At 47.0% G+C, this 23,756-nt stretch overlaps 2 protein-coding genes across 2 annotated transcripts in view; one reads left to right on the top strand and one right to left on the bottom strand.

The window, feature by feature from the left end:
• Positions 1-1,933: 1,933 nt before the first annotated feature.
• Positions 1,934-23,756, bottom strand: part of POM121L12 (POM121 transmembrane nucleoporin like 12) — a 69,564-nt gene continuing 47,741 nt past the window's right edge. The window contains exon 3 of the mRNA XM_077156920.1: positions 1,934-2,532. The gene's annotated coding sequence lies outside the window, so the exon portion shown is untranslated. The remainder of the gene's footprint in view (positions 2,533-23,756) is intronic.
• LOC143644863 (putative cystatin-16) lies at positions 15,864-20,466 on the top strand. The gene is made up of 3 exons (XM_077114408.1): positions 15,864-16,173; positions 19,289-19,399; positions 20,286-20,466. Exons 1-3 carry the CDS (start codon positions 15,973-15,975, stop codon positions 20,364-20,366), a joined length of 393 nt encoding a protein of 130 aa, XP_076970523.1. The 5' UTR covers positions 15,864-15,972; the 3' UTR covers positions 20,367-20,466.

Genomic DNA, 23,756 nt, shown 5'->3' with positions numbered 1-23,756 from the left:
CCGCCCTGACACCTAATCGTCCGGCCGGCGAGGGTCTCAGGGGGAAGTCCGCGAGTATGGGTCTGTACTGCCCTTTGCGACACTTCCTGGGAGCCTGCTTCCCTCCTAGCTTTCTGGTCGCTCTATGCCCGGCAACACGCCCCCTCCACCTCATTTCCCCTCCAACCCTTCCTCCGCAAAATATAAAGAAAAAGGGAGGAATTGCCGGATATCACTTCAGTCCCCGTTCCTCCAGCTCTTTACCTAGCAACTCTTTACAGCATATTTCTAACCATCCCATTGGTCCTTCAAGTGAGGATGCAAAACCAGCCCTTCCTCTAAAACCCCCGCCTGAGCCTTCCATTTATGGCTATAACACCCATCCCAACCAATCAAAAATTGCTCTGAGCCCTTCTCGCTCACCCCTCCCCTAGATGCTTCACCCTATATAAGCTGGTATACTTCCTCTAATAAACGTTCTAGTGTGCGCGCCTCGCCAGCCCAACTAGTTCCTGTGAGTCGTTATTTATCTCGCGCGCCCTCCACACCTTCGAGCCCCCGGAGATTGTGGCCTCAATCTCCCCCTTTAGCCACCGGGAGGAAGACCCCAAGTGGGAGACCTAGCAGAGAGAACTCCCACACACAATGTTGTGCCACTGTCAACACCATGCCTTACAAATTTTTTATGACCTCAAGCAGAAGCTCTGCACCTATTAGGCAATAACTCCTCATCCTCCATCCTGGCCCAGCCCTTCTTGTACCTGGTAACCTGTATCTACTTTCTGCCTTATGAATGTGCATATTCTAGGTATTTCATGAGTGGATTCATACAATATTTGTCCTTTTGTGTCTGGCTTATTTCACGCAAATAACCTTGATGTTTTCAAGGTTTATCCATATGGTAGTATGTATCAGAACTTCATTCCTTTTTACAGTTAAATAATATACCATTGTATGAAATGACCACATTTTGTTCCTCCATCTGTTAATGGACAGTGTTGGTGGGATATTTCTTGATGGGTGTGCAGAAGTGCCTTGACAGCTCTCAAGGGGCACCTTGCTGAGAGCAAACGCCTGTATTTTCTTCTCTTAGTGTCTTGGCAGTCAAGACAAACGGAACTCTTGCTGTTCTGCAGTTTGTCAGAGATGGACAGACAAACTGAACCCCCAGCAGGGTGCACAACCAGGCTGGCTCTCTGGTAGTGGGTTGCATCTGGGGAGCCTCCATTGGGTGAGGCAATCATCCAGCTTCAAACTACAGTGAGCCTCATCCCAGCTCACGCCCCTGAGGGGGTGATGTTCTGGTCTCCAATCCCAAGGGTGCCCGTGAACTAGCTCTGAGGATCATAAACCCACCAACATGTCCCTTCGTCATGGCCCCTAAGATGAGGATTTAGGAGAAAATTGTTAAATTCTTTCCTCTCTAAACAAATTTGCCCATTTCCAGAGCAACCAGGAGGCACTTCTTTCTATCCTGTGTGACGGTTTCCCTTATGGGTCTTGGCATCCGGCTCTTCCAAGACTTTCTTGATTCCTCCTTTCTACTCTCTAGTCATATCAACCTCATGAGGTACTTTGCACAATTTGGCCCAGATTCATATACATGCATGAGCATGTGCGTGCGCGCACGTGTGTGTGTGTGTGTGTGAGTGTTCAAGTTCTCTCCCTCGGTGTCTTCACTGCACTTGGCAGTGATCTTCAGACATCTCCAAACAGTCTTGGAGGCACATTGTTGTACCTGGTTACCATCTATTGGGGAGGATATAACCAGAGTCATGCCTATAACATACAAACCTTGAGTCACTTTTCTGACAGATAAGATCAGCAAGAAGAAGACAGACTTTTTTTTTTTAATAACATAAACTAATCTTTATGTACAATAACCAGTCAAACTGGGGCAGTAGGATGGCACCGTGCTTTTCCTGCAAAGTTCTGCTTCCAGGGTAAAGGCTGGGAGGAGGTACAAGCAGGGGAAGGCAAGGGTTCTGGTATATACAACATCTCTCCAGTGTGGCAGTGGCAGGTCTACTTCCTAGGATTCTGTCTCGCCTCATCCTTCATCTGTCACAGAGGCCTGGGGCTTCCAGTTTCTTTCAAAACAGAGACAAGAAGCCCCAAGGGGACAAGCACCTCCTTGATGGCTCAGCCGGAAATTGGGTGGGGAAGTCTGATGGTGAGTAATATGGAGGACAGAGGTTCTGCAAGCTGCACTGAGGTCCAGATTGAGCAGGAGGTAATGGGGAGGACTGGCACTTCCTTGGGGCGGCAATGCCTTTGAGTTTGGCTGAGACACACTTGAATGTGGAGAGCTGTGGGGAGGTGCTGTAGCTGTGGCGTGGACGGGCACACCAGGGGCTACAACCTCCTATTTTGGGGGTCTCAGTGTGTGTTGAACCTGGGGGTACAGAAGTGGCAGTCGAAGGTGCAGAAGCAGGAGGGTGGAAATGGGGGGCCCATCATTTCTAACAAAATACACTGCTTGGTGGGAGGGGCAAGGTAAGCATGGGGGCTGGGGGCTGAGCAAGCCTGTGGTGTGGAGGGGAAGGAGGTGACCTGGTCCCATCACAGAGAAGAAAACGGGTCAGGAGGATGAAAGCTGCTGTGGTTTGGGGTCTCTGTGGGTGGGTGCGGGGCCCTGGCTCTCAGCAGCCAAGGAATCCAGCAGGCTGGGTGTGTCCAGAGTCAAAGTGGCCTCACTGATGCTGCTCCCAGGCACTGTGGGAAGGCTGCAGGTCCCAGGAGTGCTGCATCTTCGCCCACCTCTCCAGAGGTGGACCTGTTCCCCGGGCTGGCGCTGTCCTTGGCAGTGGGCTGGGCAACAGGCAGGAAAGGCTGGACGTTGGGCCTGGGGACAGCCTTCTCCCACCAGACAGTCTCTCTCCCGAAGCGCAGTCTCCTCTTCAGAAGCCCGGGTCTGGGCACAAAGGTAGGTATCACTCCATTTCTCACCACAGGCTTGAAGGCAGACCACCTGGCCTCCGGGCTGGACTTTCTTCTCTTGTCTTCAGGAATCTCAAACCAGAGCGGCCCGTCGAATTTCTTCTTTCCCTTGTTGCACTGACTGAGGGCCTTCAGCACAGTCTCCCTGGTACAGGACTCTGGGGACTTGTCGGGGGGTGGGCAAACGTTAAAGCCGCTCCCTTTGCTCCCAGGAGGGGCGATTTTGACGGTGACGGGGCTCTTGAACCGTCTGCGGTTCCGGGCATCCCACAGCCACCTCTTCCAGTAAATGTCCTTTGCGCAGGACGGATCCAGCCACGAGACAGTCTGCGGGGGCAGCTTGTTAGGAAAGCGCCTCCAAGCCTCGGTGACCAGCACCCTGCGGAGATTTGCGGGCTCCCATTCAGGCGGGATCTGGGGCAGGGGTCGGGTGTCCACACAGCGCTCACGGGGGGCGCGCAGAACCGGGCGCTGAGCCGGGCCGGGTCGGCTGCGGGCGGGCCTGGGCGGCGGGGACGGGCGCTTCGGGGCCGGGGGCTGGAGCGAGGGCTGGGGTGCGCCCAGGTAGCTGCTCAGGTAGCTGCCCATGACAGCGGCGTGACGGGGCGGGTCCCCAAGCAGGGATTCCGCTCCCAGAGGTCTGGAGTCTGCGGACACAGCTGGAGGCGAAGCAAGCAGGGCTCCAGTGACCGTTGGCCTCAGGGCCCACGGACAGCGCACGGGGCGTGCGGGCGCCCGCGATTGTCAGGCGGTTAGGTCCACGCGCCAGGCCAGCGCCTCGCGGACACCCGGACATCTCCGGGCGCAGCGACAGCTCATGGGACGACCCCGGAACCAGTGGGACAAGGGAAGCTCAAGCCTCTGCTCTTGCCACTGCTGTCCAAGGTGTTTGGTTCAGGAGAGACCGGCCCAGGGAGGGTTTTTGTTTTGGTCCTTGACATTCAGTGTGGAAGATAGAATTGTCCCTACCAGGTCATGACAGTTGTAGAAGTATTTGGGGAACGGTTCTCTCTCATTATTGTAAAAATGTGTACAATATGCTTGGGTGCATTTTCCCCACATTTCTTCTCATTTCAACGTGAAAAATATTCACAGATGGGGCTGGCTGTGTTCTTCAAGGTCGTGTCTGTAGAAAATGTGTGAAAGCGGAAAGAGGATTCCACAGTTACAGATCTGTGTATCTGTGGCTATGTGAATATTTATCCCTGGAGTTTATCTGAGAAAACACCATTTAAAATACCAAGCAAGCAAACAAACAAGACCTGACGGTTTCACTGGATTAATTCCCTTAGAAAGTGAGCCACAAATAATTTTGAGAAATACCGAAATATTTTTCAGCACATTAAAAACCAACACTGAATGCATTTTAAGGAAATGCAAATAGCTAGTTTACTTTTGATTACTGTAAGTAATATATATTTCATTTCTCTGTAATGATTTTTAATATTACTTTTTCCAATTTAGCTCTTAAGGGAATGGTGAAAGGTATCTGTGATCAACAAGCAATAGTTGATTTTATGTGGACTCTCCAGTTATTATTTTTTAGGGTTTTTACTTTAACTTTTTATTCTGGTGGTATATTATACAACTCAATATTTCATATTTTAATCACTTTCAAGTGTGCAATTCTGTAGTATGAATTATATTCACAGTGTGGTAATACCAGCACCTCCATTTATTACTAATATTTTTATCATGAAAAATGGAAACTGTGTGCACCCATCGAGCAATAACTCATTTCCACCTAATATACAGTCTAACTGGAGAATGTTTCATGTGCATGTGAGAAGAATGAGTATTTTGCTTTTGTTGGGTGGAGTTTTTTATATATATATATGTCTGGTTTGGTCTGTTGGGGTATAATATTATTCAATGCTTTAAACTTATTTTTCTGTTATTGATATTCTGTTAGATGTTCTGATCCTTATTGAAAGAGATACATTGAGCTCTCCAACCATCCTAGAGCCATGCATTTCTCCCTTCAATTCTAAGGAGGACTTGGGCAAATTAAAGCATCCCTCAGATTTCCTTACATTACTAGGTTTCTTTTTCCTCAATCAATGCCAGTGTGGCTGTTTTCTAACGTGACTGTTTTCCAGAATTCTGACTGAGTTGGTTCTGACAGACCGTGCATGCTTTTTCAAGGTTTTTGTGTGTATGTGTGTGTGGGTATGTGGGGTGCATTAGCTGAGTATGCCTTTTTCTACTGTCTTGTGTCATCTTGCTTATGTCACTCCACAGTCTTGATTTCTAAGCACATCTATTAGACATACAAGTTTCCCACCCTTCTATAAGTGAAATTCATCAGTGCATATTCTTTGTGCATGGCTTGTGCTGCTCAGTGGTGCATTTGAGGGATTCCTTATAGTCTTAGGTTTTGCAGTGCTGTGTGCAGGCTTACTGTTGTGGAGCAATCAAATTATGTGAATGTGTCATACCTTATATATTCAGTACATTGTAGGTGTCATTACCAGGTGTTAGTTGTTGGGAAGAGTGCCGCAGGGAACATCTAGAGTGTGTGCAAGTTGTACTTATGAACACCTTTTAGTTCACTGTGTACCTATAGAGAAATCGCACATGATAAGTTCTCACTTTATTACATGCATAAACTTATTCTAATCATTGGCCTACTAGTTTACTTCTCTCTCTGTCTTTTACTTTCATCAGGAGGGCAAATATTTAGCAGCCATTTGTATAACTTCTACTTGACAGACTTGGACAATGATATTTTTAATGGACTTGGACTTGGGCCGCATGATTTGCAGAAAGCAGGAAGAAGACCTTGATCGCTGCCCTTTGCAGGAAAGCCAAGGAAAGAAAAAGGTCAGAGAAGAAAACCACCTCCAAAGCCGCACGGATATGCTGGGAATGAAAAGTAGAATCTAGGAAGAAACTTGGAGGAAGGCTTAGGGGAGTCACTAGGAAATGTTCCTTGTAGATTGAGGGTTTCTTGAACCTTTATCTCAGAGCTCCCCCCTGGGTGGGACAAATGTGGTTGCTTTAAGGAGACGCAGCCTGATTACCTGTGGGTGCAGCAAGCCCTTTGCCTGTAGCCCAGCTGGTAGAACAGAGCTGACCTGCAGGCATCCACCTGCCATTCTCTTTGGGAAGAGCCCTAACTCCCGATTCCTGCCTCAACCCTCTCTGTTCCATGTGGTGTTTAGGCACACAAATTTCTTCCTGGGGTCCTCCTTGGGCACATGTCCTTTGCATGGGGCTGTCCTTGATTTATCAGATCATCCACCGTCTCTGATGTTTCCTTGAGGCAAAGATGCTCCTCTTACAGAGTTCTGATATCCCTACATCTGGGAACTGAATGTGAAGAAGGGATCCTCGAAGGTGGGGCTGGGACTCAGTGAGGACAGACCCCTCAGTAGAGCTGGAGTCCCCCTCACCTGCCTGTGCTAGGGCTGGGCAGTTGGCAGGTGCCCAGCTGGAGCATTCCTTTGGCAGTCAGCTCCCCAGCACCAATGGGGTGGGGATGTTCTGGAGTCCTCTGTCCTGGGGAGGCTGTGGGTGGACAGGAATCCCTCAGGGGCTGGGACACCATTCTCAGGGGGCCTGGGATCAGAAGGGCAAACACGGGGTCAGCAGCCTCTGCTCGTCCCTCCTGCTGCTGCCTTAAACTGTCCACGTTCTGCCCCAGGAGAAAGCTAGTTTGCTTTCACCAGTTTGTGATTTTTAGGGGCATCTTGAGCATGTCCTACATGTACTTCTCTCGACACGTTGCACTTCTTTTTTCTCTTTCATCATTTTTTCTTTTTAGTTGTGCTTCTCTTTTCTGGTGGATGCCCAGCCATGGTTCACCACATTCACCCTCCTGAATAGCACTTGTGAAATATTAGGGGGGTGGGGCATAGCTCTTCATGGCAGGAAGAACAGTAGACCTATTTAGTGTGTGGGTGCCTCAAGAAGTAAAGGCATCTCAGAATACATTCCGGGCCCCGTGGTGCTGCACTCTGACTTCTCATTCGGCTGTCACGGATGTCCCTGCATGGGGAAAATCAATGACGTATTTCCCACCATTATTGTGGTTATTTGGGCTGCAGGTACACAGTCCTGACTGTGTTAAATCCCTCACTTTAGACCAGGGAGTCCTTGCTGGCTCATGGGCGGCCTTCTCAGGTTTGTTTCTAAGTTCATTCATTCACTCATTCATTCATTGTCCATTCTCTCCATACGCTCATTCTTTAAACAACAAGAAAGCAAAGTAAATGCTGTGATGAAGCAGGTGCCCCTACCCCCTTGCTCCATCTTTGGGATCCAGGCTCCTGGAGGGATAGTTCATCTCCTGTGGGGTCCTCAGTCACTGCTGTAGAAGAGCTTCTGGATGGAGAAACTGGGTGCTTCTTTGTGGCATGCTCCTAGAACCAGAGCTCCAAGTTGAGTCTCCTTTGGCAAGAGGTTTCTCCTTTGTTTCACATCAGAAAGACCATTGTCTGTGCCAGCTCTGCTCCTTTGAATCAACCTGTTTTTCAGTTCCTGAAAGCCCCACAATTGGATGGGGGCATACATAAATGTACAAAGGTAGGTCTGTGATGTCAGCAAAGCTGGTCAACAATTCCCATTGTGTAGGAGACTCAGAGGGATGAGTCAGACTGGAAAAAGACACATGGATATTCCCTGAACTTTAGTCATCATTGCCTGTGAGTGAAAATACTTTCATCCTCAGCTCCCATTTCATGCCAGGCAAGCCCAGTGTGCTACACCTTTTCTACCTGAAGTTCTAAGGTAAAGCTCAGATGCAACTACCTGTGTCCGGTGTCCTCCAGCATAGGGCCTGACAGTGGGACATTTTAAAGCCTCCATAAATGATTCCAACAGCCTTCCAATTTGAGCACTAGTATGTAGATGGAAATTGCCCCATTCTGCTTCTATTCCACTGGTCTTAGGACTCAGACAATATAGGACCAGAACTGTGGCCTTTGGTAAAACTTGAGGTGAAATTCTGCCTTGGTTATAGCAGTGGCAGTGATTCTATTTGTGGTGCCACCTCTTATAATAGTTAAATCATATAAAGCAACAGCTGATAAGACTAGAAGACCAACAGGTACATTCACAGGCTGTGTTGGTTTGAAAGGAATATGTACCCTGGAAAAGCCATGTTTTAATCCTGATGTAATCATGTGGAAGCATCTTTTCTTTTAATTCCCATTCAACACTTTAGGCTGCAGACTTGATTAAATTACCTCCATGGAGATGTGACTCACCCAACTGTGGGTTTAATTAGTGGGAGATGTGACTCCACCCACTTGAGGTGGGTCTTGATTAGTTTACTGGGATCCTTTAATAGAGGAAGCATTTTGGAGAAAGCTTCAGAATGATGAGAGAGCCAGGAGAGCCCATGTAGCCAGAGACCTTCGGAGATGAAGAAGAAGGATGCCCTCAGGGGAGCTTCATGAAACCAGAAGCCTGGAGAGGAAACTCGCCAACATTCCCATGTTCTCCATGTGCCTTTCACAAAGGGAGGGCTCACTCCGTTTCTCACCACAGGCTTGAAGGCAGACCGCCTGGCCTCGGGGCTGGGCTTCCTGCTCTTGTCTTCGGGAATCTCAAACCAGAGCGGCTCGTCAAACTTCTTCTTCCCCTTGTTGCACCGGCTGAGGGCCTTCAGCACAGTCTCCCTGGCACAGGGGTCTGGGGGCTCCTCGGGGGTTGAGCAAATGGTAAAGCCGCTCCCTCTGCTCCCAGGAGGGGCGATTTTGACCGTGACGGGGCTCCTGAACCGCCTGCGGTTCCGGGCATCCCACAGCCACCTCTCCCTGTCAGTGTCCAATGCGCAGGACGGATCCGGCCAGAGATGGTCTGCGGGGGCAGCTTGTTAGGAAAGCGCCTACAAGTCTCAGTGACCAGCGCCCTGAGGAGAGTGACGGGCTCCCATTCAGGCGGGATCTGGGGCAGGGGTCGGGTGCGCACACGGGAGACACGCAGAACCGGGCGCTCAGCCTGGGCAGGTTGGCTGTAGGAGGGCCTGGGCAGGGGGGACGGGCGCTTCGGGCCCCGGGGCGGCGGCGCGGGCTGGAGCTCGCCCAGGTAGCTGCCCATGACCGGGGCTTGGCGAGGCGGTTCTCTGAGCAGGGATTCTGCTTCCAGAAGTTTGGAATCTGCGGACACAGCCGAAGGCGAAGCGAGCAGGGCTCCAGTGACCGATGGCCTCAGGGCCCACGGACAGCGCGCGGTGCGTGGCGGTGTTCAGGATCCTCAGGCTGTCAGGTTCACGCGCCGGGCCGGCGCCCCACGGACACCCGGACATCTTGGGGGCAGCAGCTGCTGAGGGGGATTTTTCTCCGTAAGGAAGTCTCAAGCAATTGCGTGGAGGTGATGTTCCAGTGTGTTGTTTGACCGTAGATACTGGTGGCGTTGAATTTAAGAAGATAAAGTTACGCAAAACCACAAACAGAATGTTTGGAAATTCAGCAGTATATCTTGAGAAATGAAATTTTTTTGTGCCAGTTAGGATTTACAGTATTGTGGAGTGATTCATGAATCCAGCAGCAGCCCATTTGGAAAGCACAAGGGAGCTCCACCAAGGGCGTGGAGAAAAGAAGCTCATAGAGAGCAAATGCGGAAGCCAGTGAGGAAATGTTTTGATTGGTTGACATTAAGTTTCTACTTTACTTGGGGGTGGTCTTATAAAGTGGGGAGAAGTTGGTTGTCTAAGAAGGCGAAAGATAAGTGATGATCATTGATGGGCTGAATTTTGTCTGGGCAAGCCAGGTCATAGAGGGAGCTTAGATATTTGGTTTTGCTGTCAGGGGAATCAGTATGGGTGTCTGCAGGTAAGGCCTATTGGGTTTTTATTCATCAATCTCTACCTAACATGGCAGCTACAGTCCCATTGGAGACTCCATAAGCTTTTTTTTTTTTTTTTTTTGCTTGGTCATGCATGGGAATTGAACCCGGGTCTCTGGTGTAGCAGGCTAGAACTCTGCCTACTGAGCCACCATGGTCGGCCCCATATACTTTTATTTATCATCATAATTGACTTTTTTTTGTGTGAACAATAAGAACATATACAAAAAAGCAATAAATTTCAAAGCACATCGCAGCAATTACTTCTAGAGCAGATTGCAGAATTTGATATGGTTTAGAATTACACGTTTTTAGATTTTTACTACTAGGTGCTCCCAGACTACTGGCAATTAAAAGAAATATCAGTATGATTCAGCAGTCATACTCATTTGTTAAACCCTACCTTATATGTATAGCTCCACCAACACCTTTGATTTTTCTCCTACTCTTTAGAGGTATTTGGGCTATATCCTTTCTACCTTTTTCATGTTGGAAGGAGCTGTCAATAATATGAAATAGGGGGCATGAAATAGTTGATGTTCTGACGGACTGGCCCCTCTTCATTTTCGGACATATCTGAGTTTAGCGACCCATTTGGAGGTTATAGTTTTCTGGAAAGTTACCCTGCTGCATAGAACCTTTGTAGAATCTTATATAGCACTCTAGGTGTTCTTTAGGATTGACAGGAATGATTTTGATTGGGGATTGGCAAACTATGATAGGTAGCAATATCTAGAACTGAAGCTTGCATTAGACTGTCCTCCAGAATAGTCTTGCAACTCTATTTGAACTCTCTCAGCCATTGATATTTTATTTTGTTTATTCACTTTAAAAAAAATTATTTATTAATTAAAAAAATTAACAAATGTACTAAAACATCAACATATATATTCAGTAGTTCACAATATCATCACTTAGTTGCATATTCATCATTGCTTAGAACACTTTCATCAATTCAGAAAAAGAAATAAAAAGACAACAGAAAAAGAAATAAAATGAAAACAGAAAAAAAGAGATTATGCATACCATACCCCTTACCCCTTGCTTTCATTAGCATTTCATACTAAATTTATTTTAACACTTGTTCCCCCTATTATTTACTTTTATTCCATATGTTATACTCATCTGTTGACGAGATAGATAAAAGGAGCATCAGACACAAGGTTTTCACAATCACACAGTCACATTGTGAAAGCTATATCATTATTCAATCATCCTTAAGAAACATGGCTGCTGGAACACAGCTGTACATTTTCAGGCAGTTCCCTCCAGCCTCTCCATTACATCTCGAATAACAAGGTGATATCTACTTAATGCGTAAGAATAACCTCCAGGATAACCTCTTGACTCTGGAATCTCTTAGCCATTGCCACTTTGTCTCATTTCACCCTTCCTCCTTTCGGTCAAGAAGGTTTTCTCAATCCCTTGATGCAGAGTCTCAGCTCATTCTAGGGTTTTTCTCAATCCCTTGATGCTGAGTCTCAGCTCATTCTAGGATTTCTGTCCCACGTTGCCAGGAAGGTCCACACTCCTGGTAGTCATGTCCCACATAGACAGGGGAAGGGTGGTAAGGTTGCTTGTTGTGTTGGCTGGATAAAGAGGCCACATCTGAGCAACAAAAGAGGCTCTCTTGAGGGTGACTCTTAGGCTTAAATTTTAAGTGGACTTGACCTACCCTTTGTGGGGTTAAGTTTCATATGAACGAACCCCAAGATTGGGGGCTCAACCTATAGCTTTGGTTGTCCACACTGCTTGTGAGAGTATCAAGAATTCTACTTGGGGAAGTTGAATTTCTCCCTGTTCTCACCATTCCCCGAAGGGGACTTTGCGAATACTTTTCCACTCACTGATCGAATCACTCTGGGATTCATCAGGGTATTACTCTGAACAAACCAACAAAATCTCATGTTCTACCTGAGATTCCAAGTACTTAAAGTGTTCAATGAAACTATCTACATAAGTTATATTAGGACATGCACTAGTCAAGATATAAATTTTGCACCAAATAAATATTTTTTTGCTTTAGTCTCACACATAAGGTGAGATTTTAAAATATTAATTACCATCTATTTTCAGCACCCTGCAGTAATGACATTCTCTTGGGGGTGACTCTTAGGCCTAATTTTAATTAGGCTTGACCTATCCCCTGTGGGGTTAAGTTTCATAGGAACAAATCCCAAGACTGGGGGCTTAGCCTATAGCTTTGGTTGTCCACACTGCTTGTGAGAATATCAAGAATTCAACTTGGGGAAGTTGAGTTTTTTCCCCCGTTCTCACCATTCCCCAAAGGGGACTTTGCGAATACTTTTCCACTCACTGATCATATCACTCTGGGATCCATCAGGGCATCACCTGGACAAACCAACAAAATCTCATGTCCTACCCAAAGTTCCATGTACTTAAAGTGTTCAACCAACCATCTACATAAGTTATATTAGGAAATGCACTAGTCAAAATATAAATTTGTACCAAATAAACATTTTTTGCTTTAGTCTCACACATAAGTTGAAATTTTTAAATATTAATTACCATCTATTATCAGCACACTGCAGTAATGATATTCTTTTGTTCTTCCTCATGCAAAAACATTTTTAAAATTTGTACATTTAGTCACTATTATTATACACTCTAAGCATTCCTAGAATATACCATGTCAATCTTTAACATCTATCTTTCTTTCTGATTTCATTTATGCCCCCAGCCCTCCTCCCTCTATCATTCTCACATGCAGCTTCATTCAGTGTTTTAACATAATTGTATTACAGTTAGGTAGTATTGTGCTGTCCATTTCTGAGTTTTTATATTCAGTCCTGTTGCACAATCTGTATCTCTTCAGCTCCAATTTCCCAATATCTTACCCTATTTCTATCTCCTGGTGGTCTCTGATACCAACGAAATATTCCAAGTTTATTCACTAATGTCAGTTCATATCAGTGAGACCATACAGTATTTGTCCTTCTGTTTTTGGCTGATCTCACTCAGCACAATGTCCTTAAGGTCCATCCATGTTGTTACATACTTCATAACTTTATTCTGCCTTAAAGCTGCATAATCCATCGTATGTATATACCACAGTTTGTTTAGCCACTTGTCTGTTGATGGACATTTTGGCTGTTTCCATCTCTTTGCAATTGTAAATAATGCTGCTATAAACACTGGTGTACAAATGTCTGTTTATGTCTTTGCCCTTATGCCCTTTGAGTAGATACCTAGCAATGGTATTGCCGGGTCATATGGCAATTCTATATTCAGGTTTTGAGGAACCGCCAAACTGCCTTCCACAGCGGTTGTACCATTTGACATTCCCACCAACAGTGAATAAGTGTGCCTCTTTCTCCACATCCTCTCCAGCACTTGTCATTTTCTGTTTTGTTGATTATGGCCATTCTGGTGGGTGTGAGATGATATCTCATTGTGGTTTTGATTTGCATTTCTCTAATGGCCAGGGAAGTTGAGTATCTCTTCATGTGCCTTTATTCCATTTGTATTTCCTCTTCTGAGAAGTGTCTGTTCAAGTCTTTTTCCCATTTTGTAATAGGATTGGCTGTCTTTTTGTTGTTGAGTTGAACAATCTCTTCATAAATTCTGGATACTAGACCTTTATCTGATATGTCATTTCCAAATATTGTCTCTCATTGTGTAGGCTGTCTTTTTACTTTCTTGATGAAATTCTTTGCTGCGCAAAAGTGTTTAATTTTGAGGAGTTCCCGTTTATTTCTTTCTTTCTTCAGTGCTCTTGCTTTAGGTGTAAGGTCTATAAAACCACCTCTAAGTATAAGATTTATAAGATATTTTCCTACATTTTCTTCTAACTGTTTTATGGTCTTAGATCTAGTGTTTAGGTCTTTGATCCATTTTGAGTTAACTTTTGTATAGGGTGTGAGATACAGGTCCTCTTTTATTCTTTTGCATATGGATATCCAATTCTCTAGGGACCACTTATTGAAGAGACTGTTCTGTCCCAGGTGAGTTGGCTTGACTGCCTTATCAAAGATCAATTGTCCATAGATGAGAGGGTCTGTATGTGAATACTCTATTCAATTCCATTAGTCAATGTATCTATCTTTATACCAGTACCAGGCTGTTTTGACCACTGTAGCTTCATAATATGCCTTAAAGTCAGGCAGTAAGCAACTGATATTTTATTTAATACACTTCTTTTCCCCCTCTTGGTCAGGATGGCATTGTTGATCCCATGGTGCCAGGGCCAGACTCATTCCTGGGAGTCACCTCCCATGTGGAGCCAGTGAGGAATTGCCTGATTGGTTGATGTGAAGTTTCCATTACTTAGGGGTGGTCTTACAAAAAGGGAGGGGTCGGTTGTATAGGAACAAGGAAGACAAGTGATGATTACTCACTGGCTGGATTTAAATTTGGTCTGGGCAAGCCAGGCCTTTACAGGACGTGGAAATGTTTTAGGGTTTTGGTTTTTCTTTCAGGAGATTCAGCATGGAGCCTGCATGTTGGGCCTACTGGACTTTATTCATCAGTCTCTTCCTAACACGAAGGCTACAGTTCTGGTGGTGGTTCCAAATATATGTAAATGAAATGATTAAAAACATTTGGCATAACAAACATGGTGGATGCTGCTAAATAGCATTGGGCATTTCAGGGACAGAAGAGCAGGAAATGTGTAGACTGGAGAAGGGTCAGTGTTACGATCTGAGAACCAAGTCTATGTCTTACTTGTTAAGACGTAGAATGAGAAATTGAACCCAGAGAATGGAGCAGGAGGGAGAAAAACAGCAAAAATGCAGAACTGAACATAAAAGAAACCAAAGGTATCCTAGGAAGGAAGAGATCCCAAAGCGGGTTCCTTGAATATTTAATGAAGTTCTAAAGCCTTAGCAAGGGTGACCTGGAATTGTAGAAAGTGGGTGGTTCTATGTCAGGAATAAAAGGGGCCTCAATACATTCCCAACTAGTCTGAACAAAACTTGGGGACTGCAGCTTCTGGGGTGTGCCCATAAAGGGGGCTTAGACGCAATTTGTAGGAGGTGCTTTGTCGCTTCTCCAATCTGCACTATCCTAAGCCCATTTGGTCAGCATCAAGTTACAGGAGTATGGACAGGGTCTGGGTGGGGCTTTCCACTCCCCACCCCCATCACTTCTGAACCCTTCCCTAGTTCCCAATGCTGTTCCTTACTTAGCCCCATTGTTCAGATCTGAATGTACGAGTGACACAACATCCAGATCAGCACATCACATGTGTTCTATTTACTCCTCTGTGGTTCTGGGTAGGAGGCATCATGAGTTGATTCTTTTTCGAGTCCAGGAGACCAGAAAGGTGTCAAGCACCATGGAAATGCATGTTTACCCACCCCTCGCCACATAGACCTGGGAAACGTCATGCCTGAGGCTCCCATTGCCCCTTTTCCTGAGGTTCTCAGTCCACCCCAGGATATTATAAAGCCTTGTCCCCTGCTGTTGGGCCTTAGGGTGGGTGTTAGGGGATGGTGGGAGTGTCGGTAGGCTCCAAAAGTGACCCCAAGTAATTGGTGAAGATGTGCAGAGGGAGGAAATGGCACCTGTGGGTATCACCAATGCCTCTGCCTTGTAAGCTCTTTTTTTTTTTTTTTTTTTTTTTTTTAAAGGAAAGACAGAGAGAAGGAAGGAAGGAAGGAAGAAAGGGAAACATCTTTAAACATTTTCTTGTTTTTTATTGTATTTTGTTTTTTTTGTTTTTGTTACATGGGCTGGGGCCGGGAATCGAACCGAGGTCCTCCGGCATAGCAGGCAAGCACTTTGCCCGCTGAGCCACCACGGCCCGCCCCCTTGTAAGCTCTTTAATGCTCGCCCTGGGTCCTGGGCACAGGCAAGGGGACACAAGATCGGCTTCGTCCGTTCTTTCCCCCATTATTCTTCTGAGTTCCCATGACCCTGCGTGGATGCACTAATGGGAGACCAGCGAGGTGGACAAAGTCCCCACTCAGGTCCTTCTCAGGGTAGGTCAGTGAAGTGCTGCCCTGGACATGGGCAGGGAGTGGGCAGGTTGATGTGTGTCCTGGGTCCAGGGCTTTGGAGGAAGGATGTGGACACTGTGGGAAATTTGGTCTCCAGGTTGCTGTGTGTTTGTTGACAAGGGAGGGGTGAGGTGGAGTGAGGAGGAGGAGCTTTTCCAAGGCAGGAGGAGGTGACCAGCTCAGGGCCTGCAGGGGCAGGGCTGCGTGGTGTCCAGGCTGTGACGTTGTCCTTGGCAGCTGCTGTCACTGCCCTCTCTGCCCCCGTGTCTTCAACTTCAGTCCCCTGCGGAGAGCACCCATGTCTCTCAACTTGACTCTGGTTCTGGGGGTCATAGTGCTGATGGGTCATGTCTGGATGTATCGCTATGAATTTTATGACATCAGTAAAACCACAGAATATTTCCTCATGTCGATGGAGTATGCCCTGTTTAAGTTCAATCAGGAGAATGAGGACGAGTTCGCGTACAAGCTGGTGTGGATCCGACAGAGCCAGCGCAAGGTGAGGGTGGCTTCCAGCTGCCTGCAGCCCCAGGTCTGCCTGGGACCAGGCCCAGTTTGGGGGAGCCCGAGTCTGAAGGAAAGAGCCACTGACTTTCTCTGTGGTTCTTATTTTAAACATGCAAGTATTCATTAGGAATTTTTCAACTTTCTGTAATGTTTCCTTGAGGAGCAGAGCTGTAAAAAACAGGGTGGATAGAGAAAAGGTCAGCAGGGCCATAGATATTAAGGTAAAACTTCTGCGAGGGCCTGGGGGAGAGACACAGAATGTGAGCCTGAGATAACAGTGGGAGGAGGGGCGGGCAGAGATGGGCAAGCAGGAGAATGGCGAAGGCAACCAGCAGCTGAAAAGCAAAAACCCAGGGGCAAGACAAACAGAGAAGACCCAATGGGGCCTCCCCGGGGTGTGAGGACACTTGGGATGAGGAATGGGGCTTGTTCTGTCTGTACTCTCCTGGATTGGGGCCTCCACGCTGCACTGTGGGGCCAGATGTGTCATTGCAGAGTGGATATTCACCTTTCCGGGGAGCCCACACTGTGGGTGTGTGTGGGAAGTAGTAAGAGAAGGCTGTGTTCTCATGGGGCTGACCTGAGGGACATAAATGAGCTCCATAATTCTGACTCTAACGGAGCAGGGCAGGTTGCACCCTCCGAGTAGTAAAGGGGCCACAGGGAAGTGAGTGGCATTGGAAGGGGCTGGCACTTGTGCCTGGTGGGAGGAGGAGGCTTCTCTATAGGGATACCAGCTGAGGGACCTGGACATTGAAAGGTTTGCAGGAACAGGGTGGGTGGCCACAGAGAAGACAGAGTCTGGCCACAGCAGGCAAACTGAGTGAGTGGCAGGATCCTCCCTGAACCTGTATCACAGGATGGAATGTGCAGAGAGGCAGGTGTGGCACTGCTAATTGCATGGGGTGGCTGAGCCCAGGTGGGAGCTCATGGAAACACCTGGTGCATTAGGTGCTGACAGTGAGGAAGTGCTGGCTTCTGGATCCCCCAGAGGTGGAGCTGCCTGAACTGAGATGTGTGTGGGAGTGAAAGGCATCTTGGAGGGTCCTGGACGAGGGCCCTGAGCACACGGTGAGTTGTGAACCCATCAGTTGAGGAGAGGATGGCTGGAGTGGTGGAAGGACAGGAACTGAGATGAGCTGGAGGGAGGAGCTGAAAGAAGGGACAAAGAGGAGGTTGTCCAGCCTGCAAGGGAGTGATAGCTTGGACGTGATGGGGATGTAAGTGTCATTAGCATGGCTCTGCCATCTTCTCCACTGCTATTTTGGTTACTTTATGCTTCCTGTGGGCAGGATCCTGTTTGTCAACCACCCTGGGGAGTCATTTTGTCCATCCTGAAGTTGTCTTCCTGGATGGGTGGCCCTGAGCTGGGTGCCACATCAGCAGGGGCTCTGATGGGGGTGTGGGTGACCCGTCTTGGCAACATGCTCCTGCAGGGGTGGCTCTGTGGACCCATCATCCCTGCTAGAACCTGCTGCCACCCCAAATGCTTCCCCCTTTCCTTTAGGGCTTTTCTCTTCCTTGGGTTGCAGCCCCAGGCCCTGTAACCCTATGGCCAGCAAGATACCATGTCCCAATGACACCTCTCCTTTTGCTGCCTCACCCCCAAACCCCAGTGCCAGGCTCTGTGAAGGGAAGCCCATGTGCAGAGGGACAGATGTGTGTGTGTTGTTGGGTAGTGCATGGTCTCTGTGGGCACCAAGGTCACCTGAGCTCCAGGTTAAGTCAGCTTTCTGGTACTTTCCAGGTCAGTCCAGAGAAAGGGCTGCTTCCCCCAGGGGGTTGGGGGTGGACTTCTGGAATGGATTTGTTTTTCTTTCTGAGTTCTTCCTGAGAAATCCTTGATCTGTATTTAAGGAAGGTGTTTTGGTTTGCTACAGCTGCTGAAATGCAAATACCAGAAATGGAGTGGCTTTTTAAAGGGAGTTTATTAAGTAGCAAGTATACATTTCTAAGGCCATAAAAATGTCCAAATTAAGGCATCCAGAGAAAGATACCCTTAGTCAAGGAAGGGCTGATGACATTAGGAGTTTCTCTGTACCCTGGGAGTGATGTTGGGATCTCTGCTAGGTTTCTCTCTCCAGGTTTCTAATTTCAAAATTATTCCCCAGGGACATTTTCCTTCTGCAGCTTCAAAGGTCTCTGGCTCTGTGGGCTCTGAATTTTATTCCAAAATGGTTCTGTCTTAAAGGCCTCCAATACATGACCCCACCTTGAATGGGCAGGTCACATCTCAAAGTAGTAACAACAAAAAAGATCCCATCCTGCAATATTGAATGAAGACCCAAAACACCACTTTTCTGGGGTCACCTGTTTCAAAGCATCACAGAAGGGAAAAGAAGAACTTTTAATAACTTCTTTATAGAAGCCTAATGAACTCACAGACCATCACACGACTCCATGAATGTTTGCAGGATGAGCTCTTCCTTTTGCGTGCCAACAACCCGTGGAGACAGAACATTTTTGGCACCAGGGAGCCCCTCACTCCCCATGGGGTCCTGCCCCGTGAGTGTTGGTGTGGCCTGGTTTCTTATAGCGTCATGTTTTCCAACTGTGTGTGTTGGAATCATTCAGGATGAGTTCTTTAGACTGATTACTCATATTTACCAACCATGCGTTGGAGAGACTCTTTATGCTTTTCGATGATGCTATAGTGCGTTTGGGCTCATTGCTGTGCAGTGCTTGTTGTCTACCTGGGCCACACCTTCTATAGCCAATGAACTCTATGTGACTTCTAGGGGCTGACCATTACGCAGAGTGCTGCAGGGAACATTCTAGAACCAGTTTTAGGTATGTATGTGAGTGTCTTCTGTGAGAAATATTGATCATTAAAAGGAAAACGAGTAATAAAACATGAATTAAAAATTAGAGGAAGAGGGTGGTGCAATGTTGGCTCAGTGGCAGAAGTCTCACCTGTTGATTCCTGGAGCATGTCCTTGCAACAAAAAAAAAAAAGGAAAAAAAAGGAAACAATAAGATGAAGAAGAGAAACTGCACACTGTAGAAATATCCTAATTTATATGCACGTGAATATTCTATGTTTCTCTGCCTTTTTCTTTCTTCTGAAAAGTGGCTATTTCATAACATTTGCTGCAATTTCTTGACAGAGGTTTCAATTCATATATTTAATGGACTTGGAATTAGCCCGCACGATTTGCAGAAAGAATGATGAGGACATTGAAAACTGTCCCTCTCAAGAAGGCCAAGAAGCAAAACAGGTTTGACCTTAAATTTGACCCTAAAGTAGCACAGATGTGCTGGGCATCTAAGCTAAAACCTAGGAGGGTCCATGGGAGAAGGCTTAGGGGAGTCACCAGGAGATCATCCTGGTAGAGTGAAATGAGGAATGCTAGCCCTTCACCTGGCAGGTATCAGGGCTCCCTCTGAGCTGGAGAATGTGTTCATTTTGAGCACAGAGCATATTTGGGAGAACAGGGCTGACCTGCAGCGTCCACCTGCCCTTCTCTCTGGGTACAGCCCTAACTCCAAGGTGTCAACCTTGACCCTTTCTGCTCTACATGACTTTCAGGCATGTGAATTTCTCCATGAGGTCCCTCTGGACTGGGTGGCTAGGTTTTATCTGATCATCTTCCCTCTCTGTTGTTTCCTTGATGCAAGGATTCTCCTTGTCCAGATTTCTGATCTTACCACCATCCTGGAAGCTGATCTGGCTCAGGGAGCCCTGGAGGGCCGATCTGGGTCTCAGTGAGGGTAGATCCCTCAGTAGAAATGGAACCCACTTCACCTGCCAGTCCTAGGGCTGGGCAGTTGGTGGGTGTCCAGCTAGAGTATCCATTAGGCAGTCAGCTCCCCAGGACAAATGGGGTGGGGGATCCTTCAGAGTCTTTTGTTCTGGGGAGGCTGTTGGTGGACAGAAATCCCTTAGGGGCAGGGACATCCTGGGAAAGGTGGCAGGTGCGTGGTTCAGCAACGTCTGCTCCTTCTTCCTGCAGCTGACTTGAGCTGTTCATGGTCTGGCCCACGAGAAACCTACTTTGTTTTCTGCAGTTTTGTAATTTTTTTATTCATTTGAGCACATCCTCCATGTACTGCTCTCAACTTGTTGCGCTTTCTAACTTCTCTTTCATCATTTCTCCTTTTCAGCTGCGCTGCACTTTTCTGGTGGATGCCAAGCCATGGTTTACCGAATTCACCTTACTGAACAGCACCTGTGTGGAAAAGTAGAGTGGTCTTGTACTTCTCGTCAGGAGTGACAGATAGCTTTGTAGACCTAGTGTATTTGGGTTCCTGGGAGAATAAAGGCTTCTCAGAGCACTTTCTGGGACCCATACTGCTGCACTCTAACTTCTTGTTCGGCATTGTGGCTGTTCCAGCCTGGTGAGAAGAAATGGGGTGTCATTTCCCATTACTGTGATTATCTGAGCTGGAGGTCCCCTGCCTTGAGTATATCAAAGCCCTCACTTCAGGACATGGAGTGCTTGCTGGGTCATGTACAGTCCTTCAGTTCTGTTTGCAGGTTCATTCATTCATTCACTCATCATCATAATTGTTCATTTATTAATTCATTCTCCTATCTTTGCATGGCTTTCATCCATTCTACCTGATAGGAATAGAGGTATAGCTTCCAGAGTCCAGCTGCCTGAACCCACCACCTACTGCCTTCTCCTACTGACCCCCTTCTTCCACGTAAGAAGCAGACTGTCCAGGAATGCTGCAAAGTTATTCTAGTTTATTGTCAATTCTAGCTTCTCTTCCAAGAAATTAGACAAAGAATTGCAAGTTGAATTTAGAGAAAATACCATAGATGCAAGGAAAGTATAACAGAAATGAATGAACTAGAAAACAAAGATACACTTGAAGAGATCATGGAAGCCCAAAGTTCGTTCTTTGAAAGTCTAGTAAAATCAGTAGGTCTTGGCAAAAGGGATCTGGAAATGGAGAATGTGGGCATGACCAATTGGAAGTCAAAGGGCCTCATTTCCAATCCTGCAGATCTCAATGTTGACAATGAGATAGAATAATAACCTGAGGCAGGAAGCCTGAAGAGGAAGAACCCCTGGGGTCTGCAGCCTGTAGGGCATGTGTGCATGAGAATGAAACTTAGACACATCCTTTGACAGGTTGCTGTGTTTCCTCCTACCACTGGACCAGCCTGCTATGCACTTAGAACCCATGTGAAGATGAAGGGACCCGAGATAAGGTTGCCTTCTAAACCCTCTGGCAAATACCTGTGTATTTGTCCTAGTCCTGCCAGACTACCTGTTCCCAAGGCTGTGTTCCCCCACCCTTGGCCCCATTTTTAAGATGGCATTGTCAAGTGTCCTGAGGTCTGGGTCTAAATCAGGGAATGGTCTCCATGCAAAGCATCCTCGTGTGTGGGAAGGGCTGCCTCCTGCCCCACCCATAGCCCCATTTACTCCTCTGAGACTCCAGGTAGGAGGCATCATGAGTTAACTTTGATACCAGGTGACCAGAAAGGGGCCGAGCACTGTGTGGACACACGTCTTCCCCAGCCCTGAACCCTCCTCTGGGCCCTAGATGCTCTCCACACTGACCCAGCAGACCTCATGCCTGGGACTCATGTTCCATCTTTTCCTGGAATTTTAGTCCATCCCAGAGCACTATAAAGCCCTGACCCTCAATGTTGGTCATTGGGGTGGGGATTAGGGGATAGTGGGAAGGTCAGTTGGTGCTAGATATTAATGGATGGAAGCGGAGGGAGGAAAGGGCATCCTCATGGACCACACCAGTGCCCTCAACCCCTGTAGTCTGTGTAATACTTGCCGTGAGATATGGACTCAGCCAAAGAGGCAAGCAGATCTGCTTCCACCCTACTTTCCCCCATTATTCTTCTGAATCTGTGACCCTGCCAGTCCTGGATGCACTGCTGGGAGGCCAATGAGGACACAGACTGTACCTGATCCTTATAAGGGCAGGGTAGCTTTGGACATGGGCAGTAGGTGGACAAGCGGATGCATGTTCAGGTCTAAGGTTCTGTGTGAATAATGTGGACATCATGGGAGATATGATGTGGGAGGGACAAGGCAGGGTGAGGGAGGAGGAGCTGGGCTGAAACACTGCTCCCCAGTGGCAGGGCTGTGTGGGATCCAGAGCTGTAGTAGCTTGAATTATGTCCCCCATATGCATTCATTTGTAAATGGGGTCTTTGGGCCAAGTTGTATCAGGAAGGGCCTTCGTCCAACATGACTGGCAATAAATTTCCGTTATATAAGCCAGCCCTCTCTGTGGGCTGTGGTATTTGTGATAACCCTGGTGGCCTGAGACAAAGGTAGAGAGAGCTGACCCCGCTGTGCTGCAGTAGATTTGCACCCCTGGCCCAGCTGGTAAACCAGAGGCATCCACATGGTCTTCCCTGCTGAATGGAGCCCTCATGTCCTGAGTCCCAGGGGCTCAAGCAGATGGTATTTTCCCTGTGGTCTGTTACTCTTCTGTTTATATCTATGGGCCTGGGGGAGCAACTCACTTTTCTCTCATCCAGCTTTATCCTAGTGTTTACTTCTGAGGGCTCTGCTGAGCCTTCTCAAGTCAGGAGCTGGTGGATAGCCAGGCTGTCACTTCAGTGATTAAGGGGGATGGAATTTGAGGTGGGCTGCTGAGATGTTTAACTCCTCACAGGAGTGCGCTGATCCCAAATGCTTGGTAGGAGCAGCAGTTCCTTGGCGTTCGCAGCTGCTGTCTGCTGTCCTGTGTGCGTGTGCCCAGTAAGTGTCATCTCCTCGGCATATCTGCCATTTCCTGGGGAGAAGCAGGACTATCTTGCATCATAGGCACAGGGAATGGGATAATAAGAGAAATGTTTTTTGGGGGACTCCAAACTGGTTTACTATTTTGTGGCTTCGAGGACTCCTAGTGATGGCTCAGCCTCCTTCAGTGGCCATCCCTGTGCTTCCTTGAACAGCTCAAAGGGGTGACTGCTTCATTTCCTCCTTTCAATGCTCGTGATGTAACCAAGAAATTAAGCACTAACAAATGATTATGATTACTGAATCATTATATAGACATTTTTCTTTCTATATTGTAAAATAATCAAAAGTTAATAATAATAAAGATAGTTAATAACTGAAATTATTGGAGCTAAACTAGTCTCAGCCGTGTTTATATTTGGTATTGTAATAATAACAGTTCCATCTCCCCTTGTTTGAATCCATTAAATCTATAAAAACCGTCCTTAGACTTGGTGTTTCAGTGTGTTAAAGCTGAATCCAATATACAGGAAATGGATTAGCTTTTACAATGGGTATTTTTCATCTCACAAATTTAGCATTTTAAGTCCATGAAAATGTCCAAATTAAGGCATCTGCAGGACAATGCCTCTCTGAAGAAGGGCCACTGGCATTCAGGACACCTTTCTCACATCGGTGGCACATGACTGGTGTCAGTAGGTCCTTCTCTCCTGGGTTTCTTTGTTTTCAGCTTATGATTTCAGTGACTCCCTCTCTCAACTTCTGTGTGTTCTTGTCTCTCATGCTTATCTGAGCTCTCTGGACTTTTCTGTGTCCTTTCTACTCTTATCAAATAACTTTGGAATGAGGAATAAGACCCACCCTGCCACAACTGCTCAACTGAAATAACTTATTCAAAAGCTCCCATCCA

The sequence above is a fragment of the Tamandua tetradactyla genome, chromosome 1 (assembly GCF_023851605.1).
Source record: "Tamandua tetradactyla isolate mTamTet1 chromosome 1, mTamTet1.pri, whole genome shotgun sequence".
Taxonomy (NCBI): Eukaryota; Metazoa; Chordata; class Mammalia; order Pilosa; family Myrmecophagidae; genus Tamandua; species Tamandua tetradactyla.
The sequence above is the reverse complement of the archived record's forward strand: the minus strand, read 5'-3'. Positions and strand labels throughout refer to the sequence as shown.